The following is a 24,827-nucleotide window of genomic DNA, read 5'->3' on the forward strand; positions in this document are numbered from 1 at the left end:
AGCAAGAGTCCTTTTTGCTCCCCCCACTTGAATGGCTCCCTGCACCACGGTGCTGCTCATCCTCCCTGCAGTCCCTGCTCTTGTCCACACAAGCTGCAAGAACATCAAACCTAGAGAATTGCAAGGCTCCTCCATTGCTACCTTTTGGATCCCACATACATGCCTCTTACAGTTCAACCTTCCTGTCATTGAACAAGAACCAAATCTGAAATACCTAGCCTAATGGGTGTGACTGACTTTTGAAATAAGTGTTCAAATAAATTTCCCTCTGATGCATCACAATGTTCAAAGCTCAGAATCCAGCTCATCAACTCTAAGCCGAAGCTCCTCAAGCTGCAGACACTTACTGCAGATATAGTTGCTGTGGATCACACAGATGTGCTCCAGCTCCCACATGCTGCAGCTGCATTGCCTGCCCTGTTTGTATTTAACTAAAGAGGTTTCAAGTTTGTATTATCACTCAATGATTATCCGTAGTTATAGTATGAAGCTAATTAATTGCACTATAACTAATACCAGTTAAACTATTGCCCCAGTTTAGATGGAGAAAGAACCCAAAACTCAACAATTTACCTACTTGCCATACCTATTTAATGCCTTCGGCCATTAGATCTCTGATCACGCCGTTTCCAACTCCCTCTCTTGGGTCACTCCTTTTCTTGTAAAAGGCCAGGACAGTACCTCCTCCCTCATTTACCAATTGTTGGATTTAAGAACTCAGTCTTGCTGCACTCAAGTCTCCAGCTGCCAACTTTGTGTGACTTATCCCACAAGCAGTTGAAAATTATAACTGTTCAGAACAATTACATACACTCCCTTTCCTTGAATTACCAGATAGCTACTCACTAGCTCGTGCCGAAGTCGGGCTATTTCTTCTCTTTCGCGCTCTTCAAGTTCTTTCTGTTTTTCCTCTTCAAACTTCTCCCGCATGAATTCTTTCTCTGCTTTACGCATTTCGAATTCTGCACGCTCTTTCGCACGCTTCTCTGTTGCCAATTCAAACTTCTCCTGAACTGTGGAATCAAACTTTTCTAAGTTTGAAAAGCAAGGGTTCAAATAAGATATTTAACAACTTGTGACAAAGAAAGAAAAACAAACATTAAGGCAAGTAATCCAAAAAAGACGACAAATGGGACAAACAAAAAAGTCCTCTTGCAGTGCCTTATCCAAGGCAAGCTAAATTTTCTCTTAAACGTAGTTGAGACCATGCCAGCATATCCTCTGGATTCCAACTCCATTAGTCAAGATTCCGTCTCTTCTTCCCCACCCCATCATATGTATTTTGAGCAACAGGGGCAGTATTCCAGAATATTATTGCTTCCGCCACCTCTGATCTCAAAGAAACTTCCATGTCTCATTGCTAAAACTGCTGAGAAGCTCAGTTTCCTTTCTCATATCAAGTAATTATTGTCCTTCAATTTAGTTTTGTCTGTCCAAAACTCAAATGCTGCTTTCAAATTTAGGGAAGCTCCATTATCCTCATGCTAATCTTAGCCCACGCTCTTGGCCAAGATACCACAAAAGGCTCATTTGTCGATAGTGAACTTTCTCTCTAACCTCCAACCTTAATACCCAATGCTCCCACAAACTTGCCTCATTCCTCCCATGTCCAAATATACTCAACATTATCTACTTCTCACAATTAAAAGGTCAATACTCAGCATCTACTTAATCATTTCCGCCAGGGCCCCAACATGTGTCTCAATTGTTCACTCCTTTTAAAACCCAATCTTGACATCAATTACCCTCTTTATTCATCCTCCTTATTTATGCACATTAAATTAACACACCCCCTTTAGGATAGCTACAAATAGACAATCCTTCAGATGCACATTATCTATAGCAGTAACCACCTGTAGAACGACAGTATCCAGCAACTGAAGATCTCAGATGGAAAACAACTTAGTTAAGTTCAAAGTGGAAGCTCCCATCCTCAACCTATGAGACTTCCTGGCTAGTGACCACTGGATTCTCTGTAATCTCAGATTCTAACACTTTACTATTCACACTTGCACATGTGATTTTTAAATTTTTAACCCCACTTGAGGAACTATGAACAAATACTTATAAAGTTCCTCAGTTCTCTTCCCCCCCCCCCCGCCACCACTATTCACACACACCGCGCACCCCCCCCAACCAAAAGAACTTCAAATGACAAAAAGGTAACAAATTACCCATCAATGACCGATCTGCCTTCTTTGGTAGAAACGGTTCACGGTAAATAACAGAATTCGGATTGGCTTTAAAACAAGTTGCCTCCTTTTGTTGTCTCAGCTCTTCTTTCATCTGTATAAATAAATAAAACCTTGTTAAACATCCAAGTGTCCACAAGGAAGGCTTGGACTGTACAATAAATCACAGCCACCTTGCACCATCCTTCTCACATCCATTCCTTCATTTCCCAATAAGAGTAACTGAACAGCAATTAATTTCAGGAAGCCTGGCCAAATGTTCCCTTCCCATTTGCAAGAGTGCTTAAGCTGACTCAGACTAGGGAATTAACCTATATGTCCTTGGTTTAGGATCCATTTATTAGATTCACTGGACCTTTGGATGATCCAGAACAAAGAAAAACATTCAATTCAGAAAGAGAAAGTGTAGTCACATATGATCAGAGCAACTTGCCATCTGTGTCCAGCGCTGGTCTCGAACAGCACCGCGTTCTTCTAAACGCAGATGGAACGGTTGCACTTTAGTCGGAGACTTCACCACCTTCTCTGGTAACCGGTTAGAATCAAAGTCAGGAAGCAGCTGTGCTTTGAAGGCAGGGAACTACACAAGACAGACAATGTACACACTCCAATAAGCAACAATTTTTAAATACATTTATACAAAGGCAACCTGAACTAACGAAATATAAAAGTGTTTATTCAGAAATGATAAAACTGAAAAATCAAACATTTAGCATTCAATTAACTACTGGAGGCCACCATTTAGTCCATCACACTTTTTGCAAAAGCTGCCAAATTAGTCCCACAGAATGGCTACTCCTTCTAGATCTTAACCCTCTGAAAAACTAATTTCTCCTCTAGTTCTTCAATTGTTTTAAATCGATGTTACCAATCTACTTGCTCTATCAACCCTTCATCATTTTGAAGGTCTCTAACCATTTCTGGCCCTTAACCATTTCTGGTCCAAGGAGAACAATCCCAGCTTCACCACATAACTGAGCTCCCTCATCACAGGTAAACTTCCTCTAATCTCTCCAGAGACTTGATATTCTTTCTTTAAAAAGTATAATGCATAGAATTGTACACTACTCCAGCTGAGGCTTAATCAATGATTTATAATGGTTTTTGTATTCAATGTGCCCATTCACAAAGCCAAATATCCCATAAACTCACCACCTTCTCAACTTGCCCTGCCACCTTCAAAGATTTGTGAATATGTACCCCCTTGAATGGGATTCTGAAGAGTTGACATTTTTAAAATGGGTAGATTTTTAAATGAATTACCTCAGTCAGCTCCTTGCGCAATTCTTGTATTTTCTTCTCTTTTAATGCTTCCCTCTGTTTGTCCCGGGCTTCAAATGAGAATGGCTGAATTTCTTTATGTTTCTCTTCTGATAATTTTGGCTTGAATGGGACAGCAGAGTGTGGCATGGGATTTGCTTTAATCACATGCTGTTCCTCCTGCAAGTTTCAACAGGTGAGAAAACTTGAGTTCTGCATTCAAATTACCGCTGGGCACAAATCTGCATTGTTTTAGCAACGGGTACACCATTTTAGAAGCTAGACACAAGTTAAAACCACAAGTACTCAGGGTCTCTGCAAAGAGACCTATGACTATTTAAATTACAGAGTTCTGAAACAAAGCACTTTAGTCAATATTGAATCACTAGTGAAGTATCGCAAGCCTTAACTACTGCCCAAGACACTGGATTTTTAAAATCTAGTTAGGTTTACTGTCCTTTTGGAAACTATCCATGATCATTCCAGCACTGTATATTCAGACTGAATTCAAAAATTAGACTGTCATTTTCTAGCACAAGTAAAAGTTGGCAGAATTCTTTTCTTCATCAATTTAACCATTTCCAATCTCTGCTCCTGCAGTAGAGCTCTGAGTGTTAGCCATGGCAGTACTCAGGCCTGATGTCAGTGAAACTTCCAGGTCAGGACAGGTGGACAACACCATCAAATGATACAGAAATTGAGATCCTGCTCCAGCATCTGCTCAGATGCCAAACTCAATGGACTAGTGCTGCCCATTTGCAACATAATTAGTTTTCACATGTAAACTGACACCCAGTCCTACTTCACCACGTCTCTCAACTCCTCCGCTGTTGCTAAATTATCAGACTGCTTATCTGACATCTGGTACTGAATAAGCAGAAATTTCCGCCGATTAAATATTGGGAAGACTGAAGCCACTGTCTTTGGTCCCCAATGAACTCCATTCCGTAGCTACCAACTCTCTCTCTCTCTCACTAGCAACAGCCTCAGGTTAAGGCAGCCTGTACACTACCTTGGTGTCACATTTGATCCAGAGAAATGCTTCCAACCTGTTATTCATCTCATCACTAAGACCACCTTTTTCCACCTCTATCACCACCAGACTTGGCCCACCTGCTGCTGAAAACCCCATTCATGTCTTTATTACCTCTAGACTTGTCATTCAAAACACTCCTGCTGGTCTCTTACATCATACTCTCTGCAAACCAGAGGTCATCCAAAATTCTGCTGCCCAGGTCTTAACTTGCAGCAAGCCCCTTTCCCTTATTGCCCTAGTGCTCACTGACTGACATGGCTTGACCAAGAGCCAATGTCTTGATTTTAAAATTCTCATTCTTCTTTTCAAAATACTCCATGGCCTTGTCCCACCCCATTTTCACTCTACTCCAGCCACGCAACCTTCAGAGATATCTGTGCTCTAATTCCGGCCTCCTGTGCACCCAAGCTCTGAGACTCTCTCCCTACACCTCTTCGCCTTTCTACCTCACTTTCCTCCTTCAAGGCACTCCTTACAACCTAGCTCCTTGACCAAGCTTTTGGTCATCTAATCTAACATCTCCTTACAGGGCTCAATGTCATACTTTGTTTTACAATGCTCCTGTGAAACACCTTGAGAAGTTTCATTATATTAAACATGCTGTTCAAGTTGCTGTTATTGACTGGCATGGACACAATGGGCCAAATGGCCTCCTTCCATGCTGTACGATTTTATGATTGTGCTAACAGCTCCCTTTTCATTTTGAACTGCATAGGAATAAATCAATTGGTTTACATTGGCAATGGTCAGAACAAGAGTTTTATTTTACTTGGTTATTGATGGGAATAAGTGTAACCTTTATTCTTACCTTCTCTTCCTTGTGTGGAATTCTCACACGGTTCTTCATTGTGAAAGCTGGAGATTTAGGTAGGGTTATGGGTAGCAGTCTTTTCTCTGGAACTCCCTGCAAGAAAGTATATGTGAAACAACCCACGGGTAACAAAACTCTTTTTGATACAAACAAAAAGATCATCTGATCAGGAACTGAATATTGCTTCAGCTTAACTAAACAGCAAATTAAAGGAGACTTGCCTACTCGAGGTTAATGAAGTTTGATGGCAAATCTTGACACAAACCTTTGGACCAATAACCAATTTTAGTCAATGTGCGATGCAATTAGTTACAAATAAACAAAGGCACCAACTATAAACAGCTGAAAAGTATGACCTTGGGTAATACAGAAGAATGACACTGTCTGAAACTCTTCAACTGCACTTTTTCTTGCAGGGGAAAATAGGAGAGAAGAATGCTTACCACAACATCTTCTAGTATCCTAGTAGGACAGGGCCGTGAGTGGAAACTGTGGTCCTCCATTTCTTCCGGCTTTCTGTTTTCCTCTCGCTCGCGGATGCGCTTCTCTATCTCCAGATCAAAACCAATAGGTTTTGTTGGTTCCTTAACAAGTGGCTTCTTTGGAAGAATTGGGCCACCCTCCAGGAGTCTGGGATTTACTTCCTGGGCTTTGAATTTGTATCTGCAAAAGTAGAAATCAGGTCTGAATAAATTTCTGGTCCAGTTTTTGTCACAAACCGCTAAATTGAGTCCCCAGGATAGAATTGTAATTGGTGACTTAACATTCTCTTGATTAAACAAAGAGAAAATCCTACTGGGCAGTGCTCCCCACACTCCCTCTAACAGTCTACTCAAAACCTCACATACGAAAAGGAGGACTGGGGGGCCTGCTTAGAATAATCAGTGTGGATCAGACCCAGAAGAGCACTGAAACATGCTTCCATAATTTTAATTCACATATGCTTATCACACCGAAAATCTAATGTGAAAGAAACCAAAAACAATAACCCTGGATAATACAAAATCTTTGAAAATAGACATTACTGCAAAACCCAACATGGAAGACACCAAGACTTAGAAAGTTAACTCGCTGATTGCAGTGTTTTACAGGCTCAATGCACTCAACAGCCATTTGTAGCTCCAGTCAGGGCAATACCCACACAAGGTTGGGTTGTAGCTTCCCTGATCTGGGTAGCTTTCTTAGATCTATGTTAGACTGACACAAAAAGCCAAGCTGATATGCAGAGTATATTGTAAATAAGTGACTGAAGGAACAAGGACTCCACCCCACATTCAAGCCTCTTCTCTGGATTTATAAAGAGAAAGGCAAGAGGTATGTAAGCTAATCTAAAATCTCAGACTGGCAATTCCATGATCTGCTCATTATTGTAATCTAAAACTGAATCCTCATCATATTTTAGTGCTCAACCACACAAGAGGAGGAAACCTGAAAATCTACTAGAGCTGGATGCAGCACTGACAAAGTACTACCTGTGAGGAAACTGTGCACCGGCTCTTAAATAAGTATTTAAACATCAGCAGATGGAGGGAAACTCTAGGCTTTTGGAACATTGCACTTACGACTGTATTTTCTCCAGCTCTTCAGCTTCTATTTCAGCTGTACTCTTGCAAGTTGTTGGTCGAGCACGGGTCTTAGTTGCCAGCATGGGAGTATGAGGTCTTGTTAGTTTGATCTTTTCAGACACCTTGTAAGGACCTAGGAAGAATGGAGAGTAAGCTTTCATCATCCATTTTATGTTTATAACAATTATGAACTTAGTGACAGAGTAGCTATTGTGAAAGCAAAAAAGCATCAGTGCTCTTTGTGAAAGATCTTGGTTAGGTTTTATCAACAATACTGTTTCCAATTCTAGTTCTCATTGTGGGAGATAGAGGCCCTAGAAAATGTTCAGAGGGAAGCCAACATCTAGTGTAACAACACAAATATCACATTAGGCCCAAAAGTTGACTCTTTAAATTGACAATGTGGACTTTGATACAATTTAATTATTAAAATGAAGGGGTTAACCATTGCCTGTGTGGACAGGCTATTTTTAATTGGGCAGCTTAGGGAGAATGAATAGACATGTGCAGTTACACAAACAGAGCTAGATTAGATGTTTGACGGTCTTTACCCAAGTCCTTGGAATAAAATTCCAACTTGTACTATAAATCTGCATACTCTGCAAGCATTCAAAAAAACACATCAAAATTCCTGAAAGAGGCAGATTTGCTGCATAGGAAAATGTTGGTGGGATGTATTTTGGTCAGCCATCGACAGGAGCATGATTTGAGAACACACAATTATGACACTTATTTGCAACACAACTGACTGGGACAAGCTCACTGGACCAGCTGATCTTTATTCCTTTGTATGTTCACAGGGATGTGTGCGCAGTGTACCATCCAATTTTCAAATGATGAAAGCAGATCTGGTCAGTTTATGTACTCAATTCCACTGTACTGGAGGAAATGCACTTTTAGTTTATATTAGATTTCAAAATTTAACCAAAATGACCCAACAATTTCTAAGTCAGGAGGGATTTGGTGGGAGCATGGAATGCTTTGCAATGGAATAGATGAGGCATAGACCAATGGATATTAAGGGAAAATTGAGTAATTATCTGAAGAGAAAGAGGTATGGAAAGCACAGGGTGGTGAGATTAATTTTGGATTGCTCCAACAAAAAGCTAGCAGCCACAATGGATAAAATTTCAAATGGTTCAACATGGAGCTAATCTGGACGTTAATACCATCAACTGTAGTCCAGAGGTTTGAACAGGTTCCTCAAACGTAAGGAGGAAGGGAATGAAGAGAGGTTGGGTTCAGTCAACCAGTTATTCCACAGGGGAAACTCAGGGGTGAATCTTTGCCATTTGGGAGCTGACAAGGGTCCACCAACTGAATCCTTGAATGGTTGAAATTTTGGGTGGGGGTGAAAGCAGGATGAGAATGAAGGAATCAATAGAGTCCAGGTCAAAGAGCAAGGAAGGGTTTATGTGAAGCATATTGGGAGGGGAACATTACAAATCGCAGGTCTCCGGCTTAAAAAAAGTCATCGTCACAAGAGGACTTGTGCTGTACAACCTCCAGGGCACCTTTACTTTCAATCATGAAAATGTCACCTGCAGCTGCAACAGTAACATCCCTACTAGGTTATAATGCTTCTCTTTACAACTTGGATGGGATGCACCTTAAAGAGCTAGGACCAGTGACCTCACAGAGAGATTTAGAGCTGTGGGGAAGGCTTAAACTTATTTGGCAGAGGGAGAGACATCAGGATGCATGAGGGCACAAAGTGGCATAGTGGTAATGTCTCCGCACCAGTATTCCAAAGTCAGACAAATGCCCTGGGGACAGATTCAAATTCAATCTAAATTCAATTAGTAAAAAAAAAATCTACAACTGAAATGGTGACCATGAAACTATGACCAATTGTCATTATAAAAACCCATTTGATTCAGGAAATCTGCCAAACCTTACATGGTCCAACTTACATGTGACTCCAGATCCACAACAAATGCTGGCCTTGCCAGTGACACCCAGGTCCCATGAAAGGATAAAGAAAAAAGGTCATATTGAGTAGCAGAGCAGGTGCCATTACTCTGATAAATATATTAATGGCCTGTACTTGGCCAAAGAGGGAATACTAAATGTTTGCAGGATGACATGAAACTTGGAAATGTAACAAACATGTCAGGAGAACACAAACCATCTCAGTTCCAGGACATCACTGCAGAAGTTCCTCAGGGTAGTGCCCCAGGCCCAACCGTCTTCAGCTGCATCATCAATGACCTCCTTCCATCATAAGGTCAGAAGTGGGGATGTTCGCTGATGTTTGCACAATGTTCAGCACCATTTGCGACTCCCCAGATAATGAAGCAGTCCATGTCCAAATGCAGCAAGACCAGGGCAATATCCAGGCTTGGGGTGATAAGAGGCAAGTAACATTCATGCCACACAAGTGTCAGGCAATGACCATCTCCAACAAGAGAGAATCTAACCATGGCCCCTTGACATTCAATGGCATTGCCATTGCTAAATCCCCCACTATCAACATCCTAGGGTTACCTTTGACCAGAAACTGAACTGGACCAGCCATATAAATACTGTGGCTACAAGAGCAGGTCAGAGGCAAGGTATCCTGTGGCGAGTAATTCACCTCCTGACTCCCCAAAGCCTGTTCACCATCTACAAGGCACAAGTCAGGAGTGTGATGGAATACTCCCCAATTGCTTGGATGCAGCTCCAACAACCCTCAAGAAGCTTGAGCTATCTAGGATAATCAGCGCACTTGATGGGAACCAATACCACAAACGTCACTCCCTCCACCACTGACGCATAGTAGCAGCAGTGTGTGCCATCTACAAGATGCACCACAGACACTCACCAAGGCTCCTTAGGCAACAGCTTCCAAACCCACGACTGCTACCATCTAGAAACACAAGTGCAGCAAATACATCGGAAGGCCACCACCTAGAAGTTCCCCTCCAAGCCATTCACATCCCGACTTGGAAACATATCACCCGTTCCTTCACTGTTGCTGGGTCAAAATCCTGGAACTCTCTCCCTAACAGCACTGTGGGTGTACCCGCACCACAGGGACTACAACAGTTCAAGTCGGCAGTACACCACCACCTTCTCAAGGGCAATTAGAGAGATAATAAATGCTGGCCTAGCCAGCAACACCCACATCCCATCAATGAATAAAGGAAAAGTATAGTGATTCATTTTGATGAAACAATCAGGAGAGGCATTACAATATAAAGGTACAATCTTAAAGTGGATTCATGAACACTGACACCTGAGGCTATTACGCGTACAAGTTTTTGGAGGTGACAGGACAAGTTCAGAAGGCGGTCATGGAATCCTTAGCTTTATAAATAGAGCCAGGATGTACAAAAGCATGGAAAGTTATGCTATGCCTTTTAAAAACATTAGCTAGGACCCAGCTGGAAAATGGTGCTTAAATCTGTACCACATTATAGGAAATATGTCTAGGCCGTAAGAAAGTGAAATAGATTTACTAGAATGGTGCCGCAGATGAAGGACTGCAGTTAAATGGACCAATGAGAAAAACTGGTGCAAAAAAGGATGAGGAAGAGTGAACATGGTGTTCAAAACCATGATGGGTTTTGACAGCCTAAGGAGAAACTGTATCTAGTGGCAGAAAGATTAATACCCAAAAATTTCAGGTAACTGGCAAACGAATCAGAGATAACTGCAGAAATGTTAGTACTCTGAAGTGCAGTGCCTTGAAAGGTTGGAAGCAGATCAACAACATTCAAAGGGGAATTTGATAAATATTTCAAAAGGAAACATTTGCAGAGCTATGGGGAAAGGGCTTAGTCAGATATATGGATAGCTCTTTCAAAGATTATTGAATGGCCTGTTTCTGTCCTTTAGGCTGAATAGCCGCACTCCAGTGCAAGGCCAATAACATATAAAAATTGGTTACTTTACATAGAATCCCTGAACACAATATAGTTTGCAGCAAGGTTACCCAATATTAAAATCAGTACAGGAACTATTCTAGATGGCTACATGACACAGAAAGAGACCATTTGGCCCAACCAGCCCATACTGGCATTTATACTCCACTTGAGTCTCCTCCCATCTAAACCTATTATTGTATCACTCTATTTTCTTCTGACTCATATGCTTGCCTCATTTCCCCTTAAATGCATTTATATATTCGCTTCAGCCACTCCCTGTGGTACCAAGTTCCACATTCTCACCAATCTCTGGATAAAGAGGTTTCTTCTGAATTCCCTATTAGATTTCTTGGTGACACTCTTATATTGATGGCCTCTAGGTATGCTCTCCTCCACAAGAAGAAACATTCTCTTTGTATCCACTCGATCAAAATCGTTCATAATTTTTCAAGGCCTTGATTTGGTCAGCTTTCTGCCTTTTTCTGCGCCCCCTCCCAACCCCCAAGAGTAAAGACCTGGTCTGTCAATCCTTTCCTGATATGTATACCCATGAATTTCTGGTATCATCCTTGTAAATCTTCTTTGCACCCTCTCTATCCTTCTAATAATAGTGACCAGAACTGCAGCACTCTGTGGTCTAAACAAGGTTTGATACAGGTTCAGCAGAATTTCCCTATTTTCCAATACTCTCTCTAGAAATAAAACCCAGTGCTTGATTTATGGCCTTTCTAACCAGTGGGGCAATTTTTTGAGATTGATGTATTTCTACTCAGAGATCCCTTTGTTCCTCTACCCGACCTGGACTCTCACTTTCCAAGTAATAAATGACCTCCCCATTCTCCCTACCAAAATGTACTACCTCCCATTCATCTGTGAACTTCATTTGCCAATTATTTGCCCATTGTGTTAAGCTTATAAATGTCATCCTGTAATTTGATGCTGTCTTCCTCAGTATTAACCATCACCCCACCTCTCCCGCTATTTGATGCCATTCACAAATTTATAAACTGTCTTTTTGATTCCAAAGTCCAAATCATTAATGTAAATTGCCAACAGCAGCAGTCCCAACACTGACCCTTGTGGAACACCACTTCCCACCTTCTTCTCCTCTGAATGACTACCCATTACTCCCACTCTGCTTTGTCTTGAAGCCAGCCAGCAATCCATTCTGCCACTTGTCAGAGAATGCAGAGTCAGGGGACCTTTGGAGAGACCAAACGCAGACTGGGTGACCGCTTTGCGGAACACCTTCAGTCTGTCTGCAAGCATGACCCAGACCTTCCTGTCGCTTGCCATTTCAACACACCACCCTGCTCTCAAGCTTATATGTCCGTCCTTGGCCTGCTGCAATGTTCCAGTGAAGCTCAACGCAAACTGGAGGAACAGCACCTCATCTTCCGACTAGGCACTTCAGTCTTCTGGAGTTAATATTGAGTTCAACAATTTCAGATCATGAACTCTCTCCTCCATCCCCATCCCCTTTCTGATCCTCCTTTTCCCCACAATTTATAATTTTTTAACAAATATATTTTTTTCGCACCTATTTTTAAATTTATTTCGATCTATTGTTTCAGCTCCACCTTTTAGCCCATTTTGATCCCTTCCCCACACCTCACCCCCACTAGGGCCATCTGCCACTAGCTTGTCCTGCTTGCTACCCTTAATGTCCCCATTAGCACTTCCTTTAGATAATATCACCACCATCAACACCCCTTTGTCCTTTTGTCTATGACATCTTTAGCAGTCTCTTCTTGGCCTCCACCTATCACTGGCCCCCTATCGAGCTCTACCTGTCCCACCCCCCTCTACCAGCTTATAGTTCATCTCATTTCTACATTTCTTAGTTCTGATGAAGGGTCATACGGACTCGAAACGTCAACTGTATCCCTCTCCGCAGATGCTGTCAGACCTGCTGAGTTTTTCCAGGTATTTTTGTTTTTGTTCTAGATTTCCAGCATCCTCAGTATTTTGCTTTTATTTTGACCTTTATTCATTACTCTATTATGGAGCATCTGGTTGAAGGCTTTTTTAAAATCCAGATAAATTGCATTTATTGCATTACCATGGTCTACTCTCTTTTAAGCCTTCAAAAAAAATTCACTAAGCAACGCTGCTAAAGCTGATGTACAAAGACAACCTGTTCCAATAGAGGTTGATGTACTCTCAGTATAATCTCTCAATACAGAAACTGACCATGCAGAAAATCAAATTCTAAACTGGATGATCCACCCAACATTGCTTTTTCAGATTATTTCAACTTCAACTATAATAGATTAATCTATATGACTGGGTGAAAATTGGCCATTTTAGGATTTTGTCACCTGTTTAAAAGTAGAAGAAAATTTCAGATTACCTTCCTCTACCTGATGGCTGCTCCTCAGCTGATATCGTTTTGGTGTGCGACTTTGAAATGCCTCTACCTGCTGTGCCAGAGAAACATATCCTTGGACATCTGTAGCCTCATGTTTCCTTTTGCTCCCACATGAGAGGTTGAAAGGTTTTGGTACAGTAGCTCCTTTGTGTCCACGTGTCTGCATATTATTGAAAGCAGATAACAATACATCGTAAATGCAGCAAATTAATGTATATCAACAGCTGCCACTGCTTCAAATTAGTTTGATTCTAAATCAAAGAGAAAAGACAGACTTGCATTTTTTTTTTTACTACTCATTCACGGGGTGTGGGCTTCACTGGCTGGTCCAGCATTTATTGCCCATCCCTAGTTGCCCTTGAGGTGGTGGCGGTGAGCTGCCTTCTTGAACCACTGCAGTCCACATGGTGTAGGTACATCCATAGTGCTGTTAGGGAGGGAGTTCCAGGATTTTGACCCAGCGACAGTGAAGGAACAGAATATATTTCCAAGTCAGGATGGTGAGTGACTTGGAGGGGAACTTCCAAGTTTTGGCGTTCCCATTTATCTGCTGCCCCTGTCCTTCTAGATGGTAGCGGTCGTGGGCTTGGATATGCTGTCTAAGGAGCCTTGGTGAGTTCCTGCAGTGCATCTTGTAGATGGTACACACTGCTGCCACTGTGCGTCAGTAGTGGAGGGAGTGAATGTTTGTGGATGGGGTGCCAATCAAGTGGGCTGCTTTGTCCTGGATGGTGTCAAGCTTCTTGAGTGTTATGAGAGTTGCACTCATCCATGCAAGTGGAAAGTACTCCATCACACTCCTGACTTGTGCCTTGTAGATGGTGGACAGGCTTTGGGGAGTCATGAGGCTATTTACTTGTCGCAGGGTTCCCAGCCTCTGACCTGCTCTTGTAGCCACAGTATTTATATGACTCATCCAGTTCAGTTTCTGGGCAATGGTAACCCCCAGGATGTTGATAGCCATTGAACTTCATGGGGCGATGGTTAGATTCTCTCTTGGTGGAAATGGTCATTTCCTGGCATTGTGTGGCACGAATGTTACTTGCCACTTATCAGCCCAAGCCTGTAAGTTGACCAGGTCTTGCTGCATATGGGCACAGACTGCTTCAATGTCTGAGGAGTCGCGAATGGTGCTGAACATTGCGCAATCATCAGTGAACATCCCCACTTCTGACCTTATGATGGAAGGAAGGTTATTGATGAAGCAGCTAAAGGTGGTTGGGCCTCAGACACTACCCTGAGGAACTCCTGCAGTGATGTCCTGGAGCAGAGATGCCTGACCTCCAACAACCACAACCATCTTCCTTTGTGCTAGGTATGACTCCAACCAGCAAAGAGTCCCCCCAACCCCGTGATGGTGGGTTTTCACACTGTATCTCCTAAAACCACCACGTTATTTTATGCATTCCCGGGAAACGCAACATTTCTATGGTGGGCTCCAAGTCGCCTGTCACTTGGTCACCTCGCCGCTTCATCATGCCAGGGACCACATTTTAAGTACAGCCGCACTCAGTGCTTACAGCCAAGGTCAGCAGCAAAGAAGACACGACCCAAAAAGGCAAGAAGACTGAAGCCCTCAAGCGCCCTTTGGATGCCATGGAGGCCCGCTGCGAGGTCCTCTGCCCCCGCTCTGGCCGCAGGTGGTGCAGCAACATTACCACTCTGGCTGCAAAAGGTGCAGCAGTGCTGGCGAAGTGCTGGAAACTGGGATTAGAGTAGCTACCGTCGCGGGCACAATTGGTCAAAGGGCGTCTCTCCGTGCTGTAAAACTCTATGACTCTTAAATATCACTCCAGCTTGGTAGGCGATGGCAGTGGTGATCAGTGCCAACGCTGCACAAAAGAGGTTGGCCATCACAGATAGAGGATGAATGATCTCATGTGTGCAGCCAGGGCATGGCAACCATCTCATCATTCTAAACTCACACACAAAAGCCCAATACACATTCATTGGCATCTCACTCACTGTCAGCTCAAGGGTCATCTCACCACTCATTCTCACACACATACCCTCAAGTCCATCTGGCCTCATCTCCTCTGGAGGCTGTTGAAGTCACTTGCACAGGTCAACATGCACCCCCATACACACCCTGGGTTACTTTCCTTCCCCAGTACAGCCCTCATCCTGCAGCCTCTTCCCTTGACTGAAGCCATTTCTCCCGCTTCGCCAAGCAAGCCCTAGCCCTGCAGCCATTGAAAAGCCACCCACATATGGCTGATCTGGCTCACCTGCCGTGAGCCCCCCCCTAAAAGTGATGCGGTGCTGTGCAAAAACACAACAGGAAAAGTGGCCCAACCATGGCTAACAAAAGAAATTACAGTTAGTATTAGATCCCAAGAGTAGTCATATAAAGTTTCTAGAAAAAGTAGCAAGCTTGAGGATTAGAAGCAGTTTAGAATTCAGCAAAGAAGGAGCAGGAGATTGATTAAGAGGGGAAAAATAGAGTACGAGAGTAAACTTGCAAGGAACATAAAAGCAGACTGTAAAAGCTTTTATAAGTATGTAAGAAAAAGAATAGTAAAGTCAAAAGTAGGTACCTTATAGTCTGAAATGGGAGAATTTAGAATAGAGAACAAGGAAATGGCAGAGCAATTAAACAACTACTTTAGTTCTGTCTTCATGGGGGAAGACACAGCTTCCCAGAAATACAAGGGAATAGAGGGTCTAGTGAGGAGGAATTGAAGGAAATTAGTGAAAAACTACTGGGGAAAAAAAAAGTGCGCTGGAGAAATTAACAGGACAGAGCCAATAAATCCCCAGGGCCCAATATCCTACACCCCAGGGTACTAAAGAAGTTGGTTGTCATCTTCCAAAATTCTGTAGGTTCTGGAACAGTCTTGGCAGATTGAAGGGTGGTAAATGCAACCGCACTATTTTAAAAAGGAGGGAGAGAATAAACAAGGAATTAGAGACAGGTTAGCCTAACAACAGCGATAGGGAAAATGCTAGAGTCTATTATAAAGGGTGTGATAACAGGACACTTAGAAAATATCAACGGGATTAGACAAAGTCAACATGGATTTATGAAAAGAAAATCATGTTTGACAAACCTACTGGAGTTTTTTGAGGACGTAACTAGCAGAATACATGAGGGCGAACCAGTGATGTGTATTTAGATTCTCAGAAAGCTTTTGATAAAGTCCCACATAATAGGTTAGTGCGTAAAATTTAGGCACATAGGATTGAGATGCATTGAGAATTGGTTAGCAGGCAGGAAACAGAGAGTAGCAATCAATAGATCTTATTAGGAATGGCAGCCAATGACTAGTGGGGTACCACAGGGATCAGTGCTGCGCCCCAGTTATGCCCAATATATATCAATGATTTGGATGAGGGAACCAAATGTAATATTTCCAAGTTTCCTGGTGACACAAAACTAGGTGGGAATGTGAGCGGCGAGGAGGATGTTAAGCGGCTCCAAGGCGATTTAGACAAGTTGAGTGAATGGGCGATTATATGGTAGATGCAGTATAACGTGGATAAGTATGAAGTTATCCACTTTGGTAGGAAAAACAGAATGGCAGAGTATTATTCAATGGTGATAGATTGGGAAATGTTGATGTACAAAGAGACCTGGGCGTCCATGTACACCAATCACTGAAAGCAAGCATGCATGTGCAGCAAGCAGTTAAGGCGGTAAATGGTACGTTGGCCTTCATTGCAAAAGGATTTGAGTATAGGAGCAAGGATGCCTTACTGCAGCTATACAGGGCCTTGGTGAGACCACACGGAGTAGTGTGCGCAGTTTTGGTCCCCTTGCCTAAGAAAGGATATACTTGTCATAAAGGAAGTGGAGCAAAGTTTCACGAGGCCGATTCCTGCGAGGGCAGGATTGTTGTCTGAGTAGAGATTGGGCCAACTAGGCCTGGATTCATTGGAGTTTAGAAGAATGAGAGCAGATCTCATTGAAACATATAAAATTCTGACAGGGCTGGACAGACTGGATGCAGGGATGATGTTTCCTCTGGCTGGGGGGGTGGTTTAGAACAAGGGGCCACAATCTTAGGCTATAGGGTAGGCCATTTAGGACTGAGATGAGGAGAAACCTCTTCAAAGGGTGATGAACCTATGGAATTCTCTACCACAGAAGGCTGTAAAGGCCAAGTCACTGAATATATTTAAGGAGGAAATAGAAAGATTTCTAGACTCTAAAGGCAGCAAGGGGTATGGGGACAGCGCAGGGGTATGGCATTGAGATAGAACATAACATTGTAAGAAATAGGAGGAGTAGGTCATTCAGCCCCTCAAGCTTGCCCCGCCATTCAATAAGATCATGGCTGATCTGCCCCAGGCTTTAACTCCTCTTTCATGCCAGCTCCTCATAACCCACCACTTCCTGATATTTCAAAAATCTACCTCCTCTTTAAATGCTTTCAGTGATCTAGCCTCCACAGCTCTCTGAGGTAGAGGATTCCAGACATTCACTACGCTCAGAAGAAATTCCTTCCCATCTCAGTTTTAAATAAGTGTCCCCTTATTGTGTAACTATGTCCCCTAGTTCCAGGGACCCCCACTAGTGGAAACATCTTCACAACATCTATCTGTCAGGCCCCCTTAGAATCTTGTTCGTTTCAATAAGATCAATCCCTCATTCTTCTAAACTCTAATGAATAAAGGCCTAACCTGTTTAGCCATTCTTGATAAGTCAACCCCTTCATCCCAGGAATCAGCCTAGTGAATCTCTTCTGAACTGCCTCTATTGCCACTATATCCTTTCTTAAATACAGGGACCAAAACTGTACAGTGCTCCAGGTGCAGCCTCACCAACACCCTGAACAGTTGTAACAAGACTTCCCTATTTTTAAACTCCAACCCCCTAGCAATACAGGTCAAAATTCCTGCCTTCCATTCTTAATTAGCACTTTTCTTAGATAATATCACCACCTTCAACACCTCTTTGATCCTTCTGTCTGTGATATCTTTTGATTATCTGCTCCTATCACTGCTTGCTTATCCCCACAATCACCCCACCCTCAACTTCTCTCTTCCCCCGCCCCCCACCTTAGACCAGCTTATATTTCACCTCTCTCCTAACTATACTCAGTTCTGCCGAAGGGTCGTGAGGACTCGAAACGTCAACTGATTTCTTCTCCACCGATGCTGCCAGACCTGCTGAGTTTTTCCAGGTAATTTTGTTTTTGTTTTGGATTTCCAGCATCCGCAGTAGCTTTTAGCTTTTTGTTTTTATCAAAATTCCATTTGCCTTCTTAATTACTTGCTGCACCTGCATGCTAACTTTGTGTTTCATGCACAAAAACACCCAGATCCCCATGCTGCACTTTTTTGGAGTCTCTCTCCATTTAAATAATGGTCTGCCTTTTGATTCTTCCTACCAAAGTGCATGACCTCACATTTCCCTACATTAAACTCCATCAGCCAAGTTTTTGCCCACTCACAACCTATATCCCCTTGCAGATTCCTTATGTCCTCATCACAACCATGCCCTCCCACCTAGTTTTGTATTGTCAGCAAATTTAGATACATTACACTCTGCCCCCTCCTCCAAGTCATTAATATAGATAGTAAATAATGGAGGCCCTAAGCTGATCCTTGTGGCACTCCGCTAGTTACGTCTTTCCAACCTGAAAAAGAACCATTAAGCCTGACTCTCTGTCTTCTGTATGTTAACCAATCCTCAATCCATGCTGATACATTACCCCTAATACCATGAGCTCCTATCTTGTGCAATAACTTTATGTGGCACCTTATCAAATGCCTTCTGGAAATCCAAATGCATTACATCTACTGGTTCCCCTTTATCAACTCTGCTTGTTATATCCTCAAAAAAATTCTAGCAAATTTGTCAAACATGCTTCCCCTTTCACAAAACCATATTGACTGTTTGATTGCATGAAGCTTTTCTAAATGTCCTATTTCTTCCTTAATAATGGGCATTTTCCCAATGACAGATGAAAGACTGACTGCCCTATAGTTTCCTGCTTTTGTCTCCCTCCCTTCTTGAACAGGGACGTCACATTAGCGGTTTTCCAATCCACTGGGACCCTCCCGGAACCTAGTGAGTTCTGGAATATATTTCGACCAATGCCTCCACTATCTCTGCAGCCACTTCCTTTAAAAACCTTGGATGCAGGCCATCAGGTCCTGGCGACTTGTCTGCCTTAAGTCCCATTAGTTTGTCAAATACTTTGTCCCTCGTGATAGAGACTCTTACAAGATCCTTCCTCCCATTAGCCCCTTGCTTATCTTTCTCTGGGATGTTTATAGTGTCCTCCACCATGAAGACCGATGCAAAATATTGGTTGAAATTATCTGCCATTTCCATGTTACCAATTCTCCAGTCACATCCTCCAAAGGGTCCCACCCTCACTTTAGCTGCTTTCTTTCTTTTTATACACCTGTAGAAGTTGTTGCTGTTTGTTTTTATATTTCTTGCCAATATACTTTCATAATCAATTTTCTCCCTCTTTATTAGCTTATTAGTCATCCGCTGCTGGTTCCTAAAAAAATTCCCAATCTTCTGGCCTACCTCTAGTTTTTGCCGCTTTGTGTGCCTTAGTTTTTGACTGGATACTCTCCTTGACCACCTTTGTTAAGCACGGGTGAGTTATCGTTCTCATAAGCCCTTCTTTATGACCAGGATAAATTTTTGCCGAGTGTAATGAAGCATCAGCTTAAATGCCTGCCAATCCTCATTCCCCTTAATCTATTTTCCCAGGCCACTTTTGACAACTCTTTCTTCATACCTCTGTAATTACCCCTGTTTAAGTTGACGACACTGGTTTGAGACCAGAGTTGCTTGCCCTCAAACTGCGTTTGAAGTTCTACGATGTTGTGATCACTACCCCCCCAGACGGTCCTTAACTACGATATCTCTTATTAATCCTACCTCATTACATGTTACCAGATCTAAAATAACCTGTTCCTGGGTAGGTTCTGCAACGTATTCCTCTTAAGAAACAATCCCTAATGCATTCTACAAATTCGTCTTCCATTTTACCCCTGCCAATCTGATTTGTCCAGTCAATATGCAGATTAAAACCACCCATGGCAATTATAGTGCCCTTCTTACACGCCTCCATTATTTCCCGATTTATACTTTGTCCTACAGTGAGGCAACTCTTCAAGAGCCTATAGACAACTCCCACCCATAACTTCTTCCCCTTGCTATTCCTTATTTCCACATCACGATCTATTGCACCTATATCACTACTCACCACCACACTGATACCTTCCTTTATTAACAAAGCTACCTCACCTCCTTTTCCTTTCTGCCCATTTTTCCGGAACGTCGAATACCCTTGAATATTGAGTTCCCAGTCTTGGTCATCCTGCAATCGTGTCTCTGTAATAGCTATCAAGACATATTCATTTATTTCTATTTGTGCCGTCAACTTATCTATCTTGTGATCTGAATTCACGCAGCATTCGCAAAGAGCCTTAAAGCTTTGACTTTTTACCATTACTACTCAATCTGGTTCTAATTTCTGCTGCACTCTATTTTCTGCCCCTTCCTGTCACACTTTGATTATCATTCACCTCTTCACTACCCTGCACCTCTGCTCTCTCGTTTCTTTTTGATTTTTTAAAACTTCCCTTCAATTGAATCCTCCCCCTCCACTAATTAGTTTAAAATCCTATCTACAACCCTAGTTGTACGATTCGCCAGGACACGATGTGGACGGACAATTCTGGCGAGCAGACCTAATAATGATATGCTGATATATAATGATGTTCCCAATGTCCAAAGGTAGGCTGTGTTCTCCGCCATTAGCGGGCTGAGCAGACAATCACGAACTGGTTTCACGCCACCATGAAACCGATTGCACCATATAGTCCGCTCATGCCACCTAACACGCCCGACGCTGGCAGGCACGGAAAATCCCGGCCCAAAACTGCACACAATACTCAAGGTTAGGTCTCACCAAGGCCCTGTATAGCTGCAGTAAAACATTATTGCTCCTGTGCTCAAATTCTCTTACAATGAAGGCCAACATATCATTTTGTGTTCCTAACTGCTTGCTGCACCTGCGTGCTTGCTTTCAGTGACTGGTGTAGAAGGGCACCCAGGACCCTTTGTACATCAACATTTCCCAATCTATCACTATTTAAATAATACTCTGCCATTCTGTTTTTCCTACCAAAGTGGGTAATTTTGCACTTAACCACGTTATACTGCATCTGCCATGTATTTGCTCACTCACTCAACCTGTCTAAAGTGTCTTGAAGTCTTTTAACATCCTCCTCACCACTTTCATTCCCACCAAGTTTCGTGTTATCAGGAAACTTGGAAATATTACATTTGGTTCCCGCATCCAAATCATTGATATACATTGTGAATAGCTGGGGCCCAAGCACTAATCCCTGCAGTACCCAGCTAGTCACCGCCTGCCCATTTATTCCTACTCTGTCTCCTGTCTGCTAACCAATTCTCAATCCACGCCAATATATTACCCCCCAATCCCATGTGCTTTAATTTTGCACACTAACCTCTTATGTGGGACTTTATCAAAAGCTTTCTGAAAATCCAAATACACCAAATCCATTGGTTCTCCCTTATCTATTCTGCTAGTTACATCCTCAAAAAACTCCAGTAGGTTTGTCAAACATGATTTCCCTTTCATAAATCCATGTTGACTTTGTCTAATTCTTTTGATATTTTCTAATAGTCTTGTTATCACACTCTTTATTATACGCTCTAGCATTTTCCCTAATACTGCTGTTAACCTGGAACAAACTTCCTGAGAGGGTGGTGGAGGCTGGTTCGATCGAGGTATTGAAAAGGGAAATGGATTGCTATCTGAAAAGGAAGAATGTGCAGGGTTACAGGGGAGTGGGACTAGGTAGAATGCAGTTTCAGAGAGCCAGTGAGAAAGCAATGGGCCTCCTTCTGAACTTTAATGATTCTGCGCTCAGCAAACTCCTACAAACAATATCATAATGACCAAATAACCTGTTTTTGCAATGTTGATTAAGGGATAAATATTGGCCAGGACCCTGGGGATAATTTGCCTGCCCTGCTTTAAAAAAGTGCCATGAGATCTTCACAACTACCTGAGCAGATAGATGGGGCACTGGGAGTATCAATCTTGATTTTTGCACTCAAGTTCTAGAGTAGGACTTGAACATAAACTTCTGACTCAGAGGCAGGAGGGCTACCACTGAGCCATAGCAGACACCAGATCAGGCTGATTTATACTTTTAAACTTTTTCGAGTTATCAACAGTCACAGATTGCAACTCTTTCGAGTACAATCACAGTTCTTGGTTTCCGGAAGTGGGACATGAACCCACAACCCTCTGATTCAAAGGCGAGGGTGCTATGAACTGAGCCACAGCATGACCCTTCTGCAATAGGCCAAACATATTTAAAATCCAGATTTTTCCACAGGCAGCACGAACACAGCAACACTATTGCTTCCTCCCTTCCAGAACAGAACATTTTGGCAGTGAAAAATAAGTAGCAGCTTAATGCAGGACTAAATAGACAAATGAATGATCATATGGGCGTCAAAGACAAAGAGGTATGTCAATTTTCCTGATATTCCCCATGTCCAATTCCAGCATACCCTACAATTGAGATGCAGAAAATGAATCTGAAATAGAGTTAGTCATTTGCAGTACAAGAGGCGGCCATTCGGCATAGAAAGTCCATGTTGGCTCTCCTTGGAGTCATCCAGTCAGTCCTATTCCCTGCTCAGTCCGCATAGCCCTGGATGTTTCTTTCCTTCAAGTAACATCCAATTTCCTTTTGAAATCATTGATCGTCTCCACTTTCACTACCCTCGTAGGCAGCAAATTCCAGGTCATTACCACTCACTGTGTAAAAAAAAGTTCTTCCTCACATTCCCACTGCATCTCTTGTCAAAAACCATGAATCTACGTCCCCTGGTCATTGTTCTTTCTACCGATGGGAAGTTTTTTGTCATCTACCTTACCCAAACCTGAGAGCCTTGTTTGTATACTTATATCAAATATCCCCTCAATCTCCCTGGCTCCAATGAATACCAACAGCTTCTCCAACCTAACCCTACAGCTAAGATTCCCCAAACCTGGAACCATTCTGGTAAATCTCCTCTGCACCCTCTCAAAAGACCCACACATCCTTCCAAAAGTGTGGTAACCATAACTGGACGTAATAGTCTAGCTGTGGTCTAACCAGAGCTTTATAAAGGCTCGTCATAACTTTACTGCTTTTTGTACTCAATGCCTCCATTTATGAAACCCAAGATCCCATACGCTTTGATAAAAGCAAAATACTGTGGATGCTGGAAATCTGAAACAAAAACAAAAATTGCTGTAAAAACTCAGCAAGTCTGACAGAATCTGTGGGGAGAAAGACAGAATTAACGTTTCGAGTCCAATGACTCTTCATCAGAACTAAAGAGAAATAGAAATGTGGTGAAATATAAGCTGTTTAAGGGGGGGTTGGACAGGTGAAGCTGGATAGAGGGCCAGTGATAGGTGGAGGCAAAGGAGAGCTGGCCCTTTTAATTTAAGCAATTTAAGCTTTAACGGTTTTTAATATGGAAACATTAGTTGTTGACAAATAGGGAAGGAGTGGAAGAGTCAATCTAATATTTCCCTCCCACTTTGTGCTTATTGCAATACTCTGCACGATGCACAGATCTAGAGGCAATCACAAACTACTCACAGGAAACTGCTGATGTTTACGGAGTTCACTGGTGAAGTCGACTTCCTTGTACGTTTTGTCCATTTGGCTTTCACTGTGTGTTTTAATGCGCTCATCTGTGTGGAACTTGATATCCATTGGTTTCGTGGGTGGGATGTGTGTTCTTTTCTTGTTCTGACCTGAAATCCATAGGTCAAAGCTAAAACTATTGCATTAAACAGTAAGAAATTTGTAATGTATAGGGAAAACTGGACATTACAGTTAAACAAAAATGTACAGTTTTTGGGAATTTTTCACTTATTAAAATTAAACCTTGTAAAGGTAAACACAGAATGTTAATACCACTGAAGCAGTTTTACCACAGGACTAACTGAAGAAGCTGACGTTAATGTTTTACTCACAGGGGAGTAAAATAAGTTATTAGATAGTCCCCTAATGCTTCTCAGTTTTAGTAGATTGATAATGTCCAGTCCCACCAGCCTGTATATAAGAAATGGTTACATTTCACATTACCTCTAAACTACACAACTGCGTAACAGCCCAAAAGTTCCTGCGCAGGCTGTGCACAACTTGGTCTTTAAAAACATGCATGTGTAGCCATGCAAAATAATTTAAAGGGCCCAGATGCTTTGCCACACAATACAAAAAAAAGGATACATTGCAATCTATTTCTTAATAACAGCCAAAAAAGTCATTCCAATCACCCTACAAATATTTATTATTTAACATCAATTCAAATCAAATTAAGCAACATTGAATCAACAGGAGTCAACTCAGTGATGACTGAGGAAAGAGACCATATGGTTCCTGTGGATATCATTGCCTTCCTCCTCCAGTTACAATTTGCATACAGAAGGTGTCTGTGAATGAGGAGCAATCAACAATGCTGTAGCATTTGCTTTGAAAAAAACAAATAACAAAAAACAAGAGTTAATAACAAAAAACTACTGCGGATGCTTTTTGGAGACACCAAACATAAACTGGGGGACCGCTTTGCAGAACACCTGCGGTCTGTCCGCAAGACCCAAGCCTCCCTGTCACTTGCCATTTTAACACTCCACTCTGCTCTCTTGCCCACATGTCTGTCATTGGCTTGCTGCATCGTTCCAGTGAAGCCCAACGCAAACTGGAGGAACAGCACCTCATCTTCC

General features: G+C 42.4%; 2 protein-coding genes across 4 annotated transcripts in view; one reads left to right on the forward strand and one right to left on the reverse strand.

Moving 5' to 3' along the window:
• Positions 1-24,827, forward strand: part of eapp (e2f-associated phosphoprotein) — a 503,058-nt gene that overhangs the window by 36,523 nt on the left and 441,708 nt on the right. The window lies entirely within an intron of this gene.
• tpx2 (TPX2 microtubule nucleation factor) overlaps positions 1-24,827 on the reverse strand; it is a 57,710-nt gene that overhangs the window by 6,568 nt on the left and 26,315 nt on the right. For 2 of the 3 annotated variants that reach the window (XM_078555510.1, XM_078555509.1), the window contains exons 7-15: positions 23,698-23,855; positions 13,069-13,246; positions 6,862-6,997; positions 5,743-5,962; positions 5,297-5,392; positions 3,456-3,632; positions 2,626-2,772; positions 2,175-2,286; positions 847-1,031 (exon numbers count right to left, since the gene is read on the reverse strand). In XM_078555510.1, the coding sequence (XP_078411636.1) occupies positions 847-1,031; positions 2,175-2,286; positions 2,626-2,772; positions 3,456-3,632; positions 5,297-5,392; positions 5,743-5,962; positions 6,862-6,997; positions 13,069-13,246; positions 23,698-23,855 (1,409 nt within the window). The remainder of the gene's footprint in view (positions 1-846; positions 1,032-2,174; positions 2,287-2,625; positions 2,773-3,455; positions 3,633-5,296; positions 5,393-5,742; positions 5,963-6,861; positions 6,998-13,068; positions 13,247-23,697; positions 23,856-24,827) is intronic. The other variant, XM_078555511.1, reaches the window with a different exon arrangement.

The sequence above is a fragment of the Cetorhinus maximus genome, chromosome 13 (genome assembly GCF_964194155.1).
Source record: "Cetorhinus maximus chromosome 13, sCetMax3.hap1.1, whole genome shotgun sequence".
Classification (NCBI taxonomy): Eukaryota; Metazoa; Chordata; class Chondrichthyes; order Lamniformes; family Cetorhinidae; genus Cetorhinus; species Cetorhinus maximus.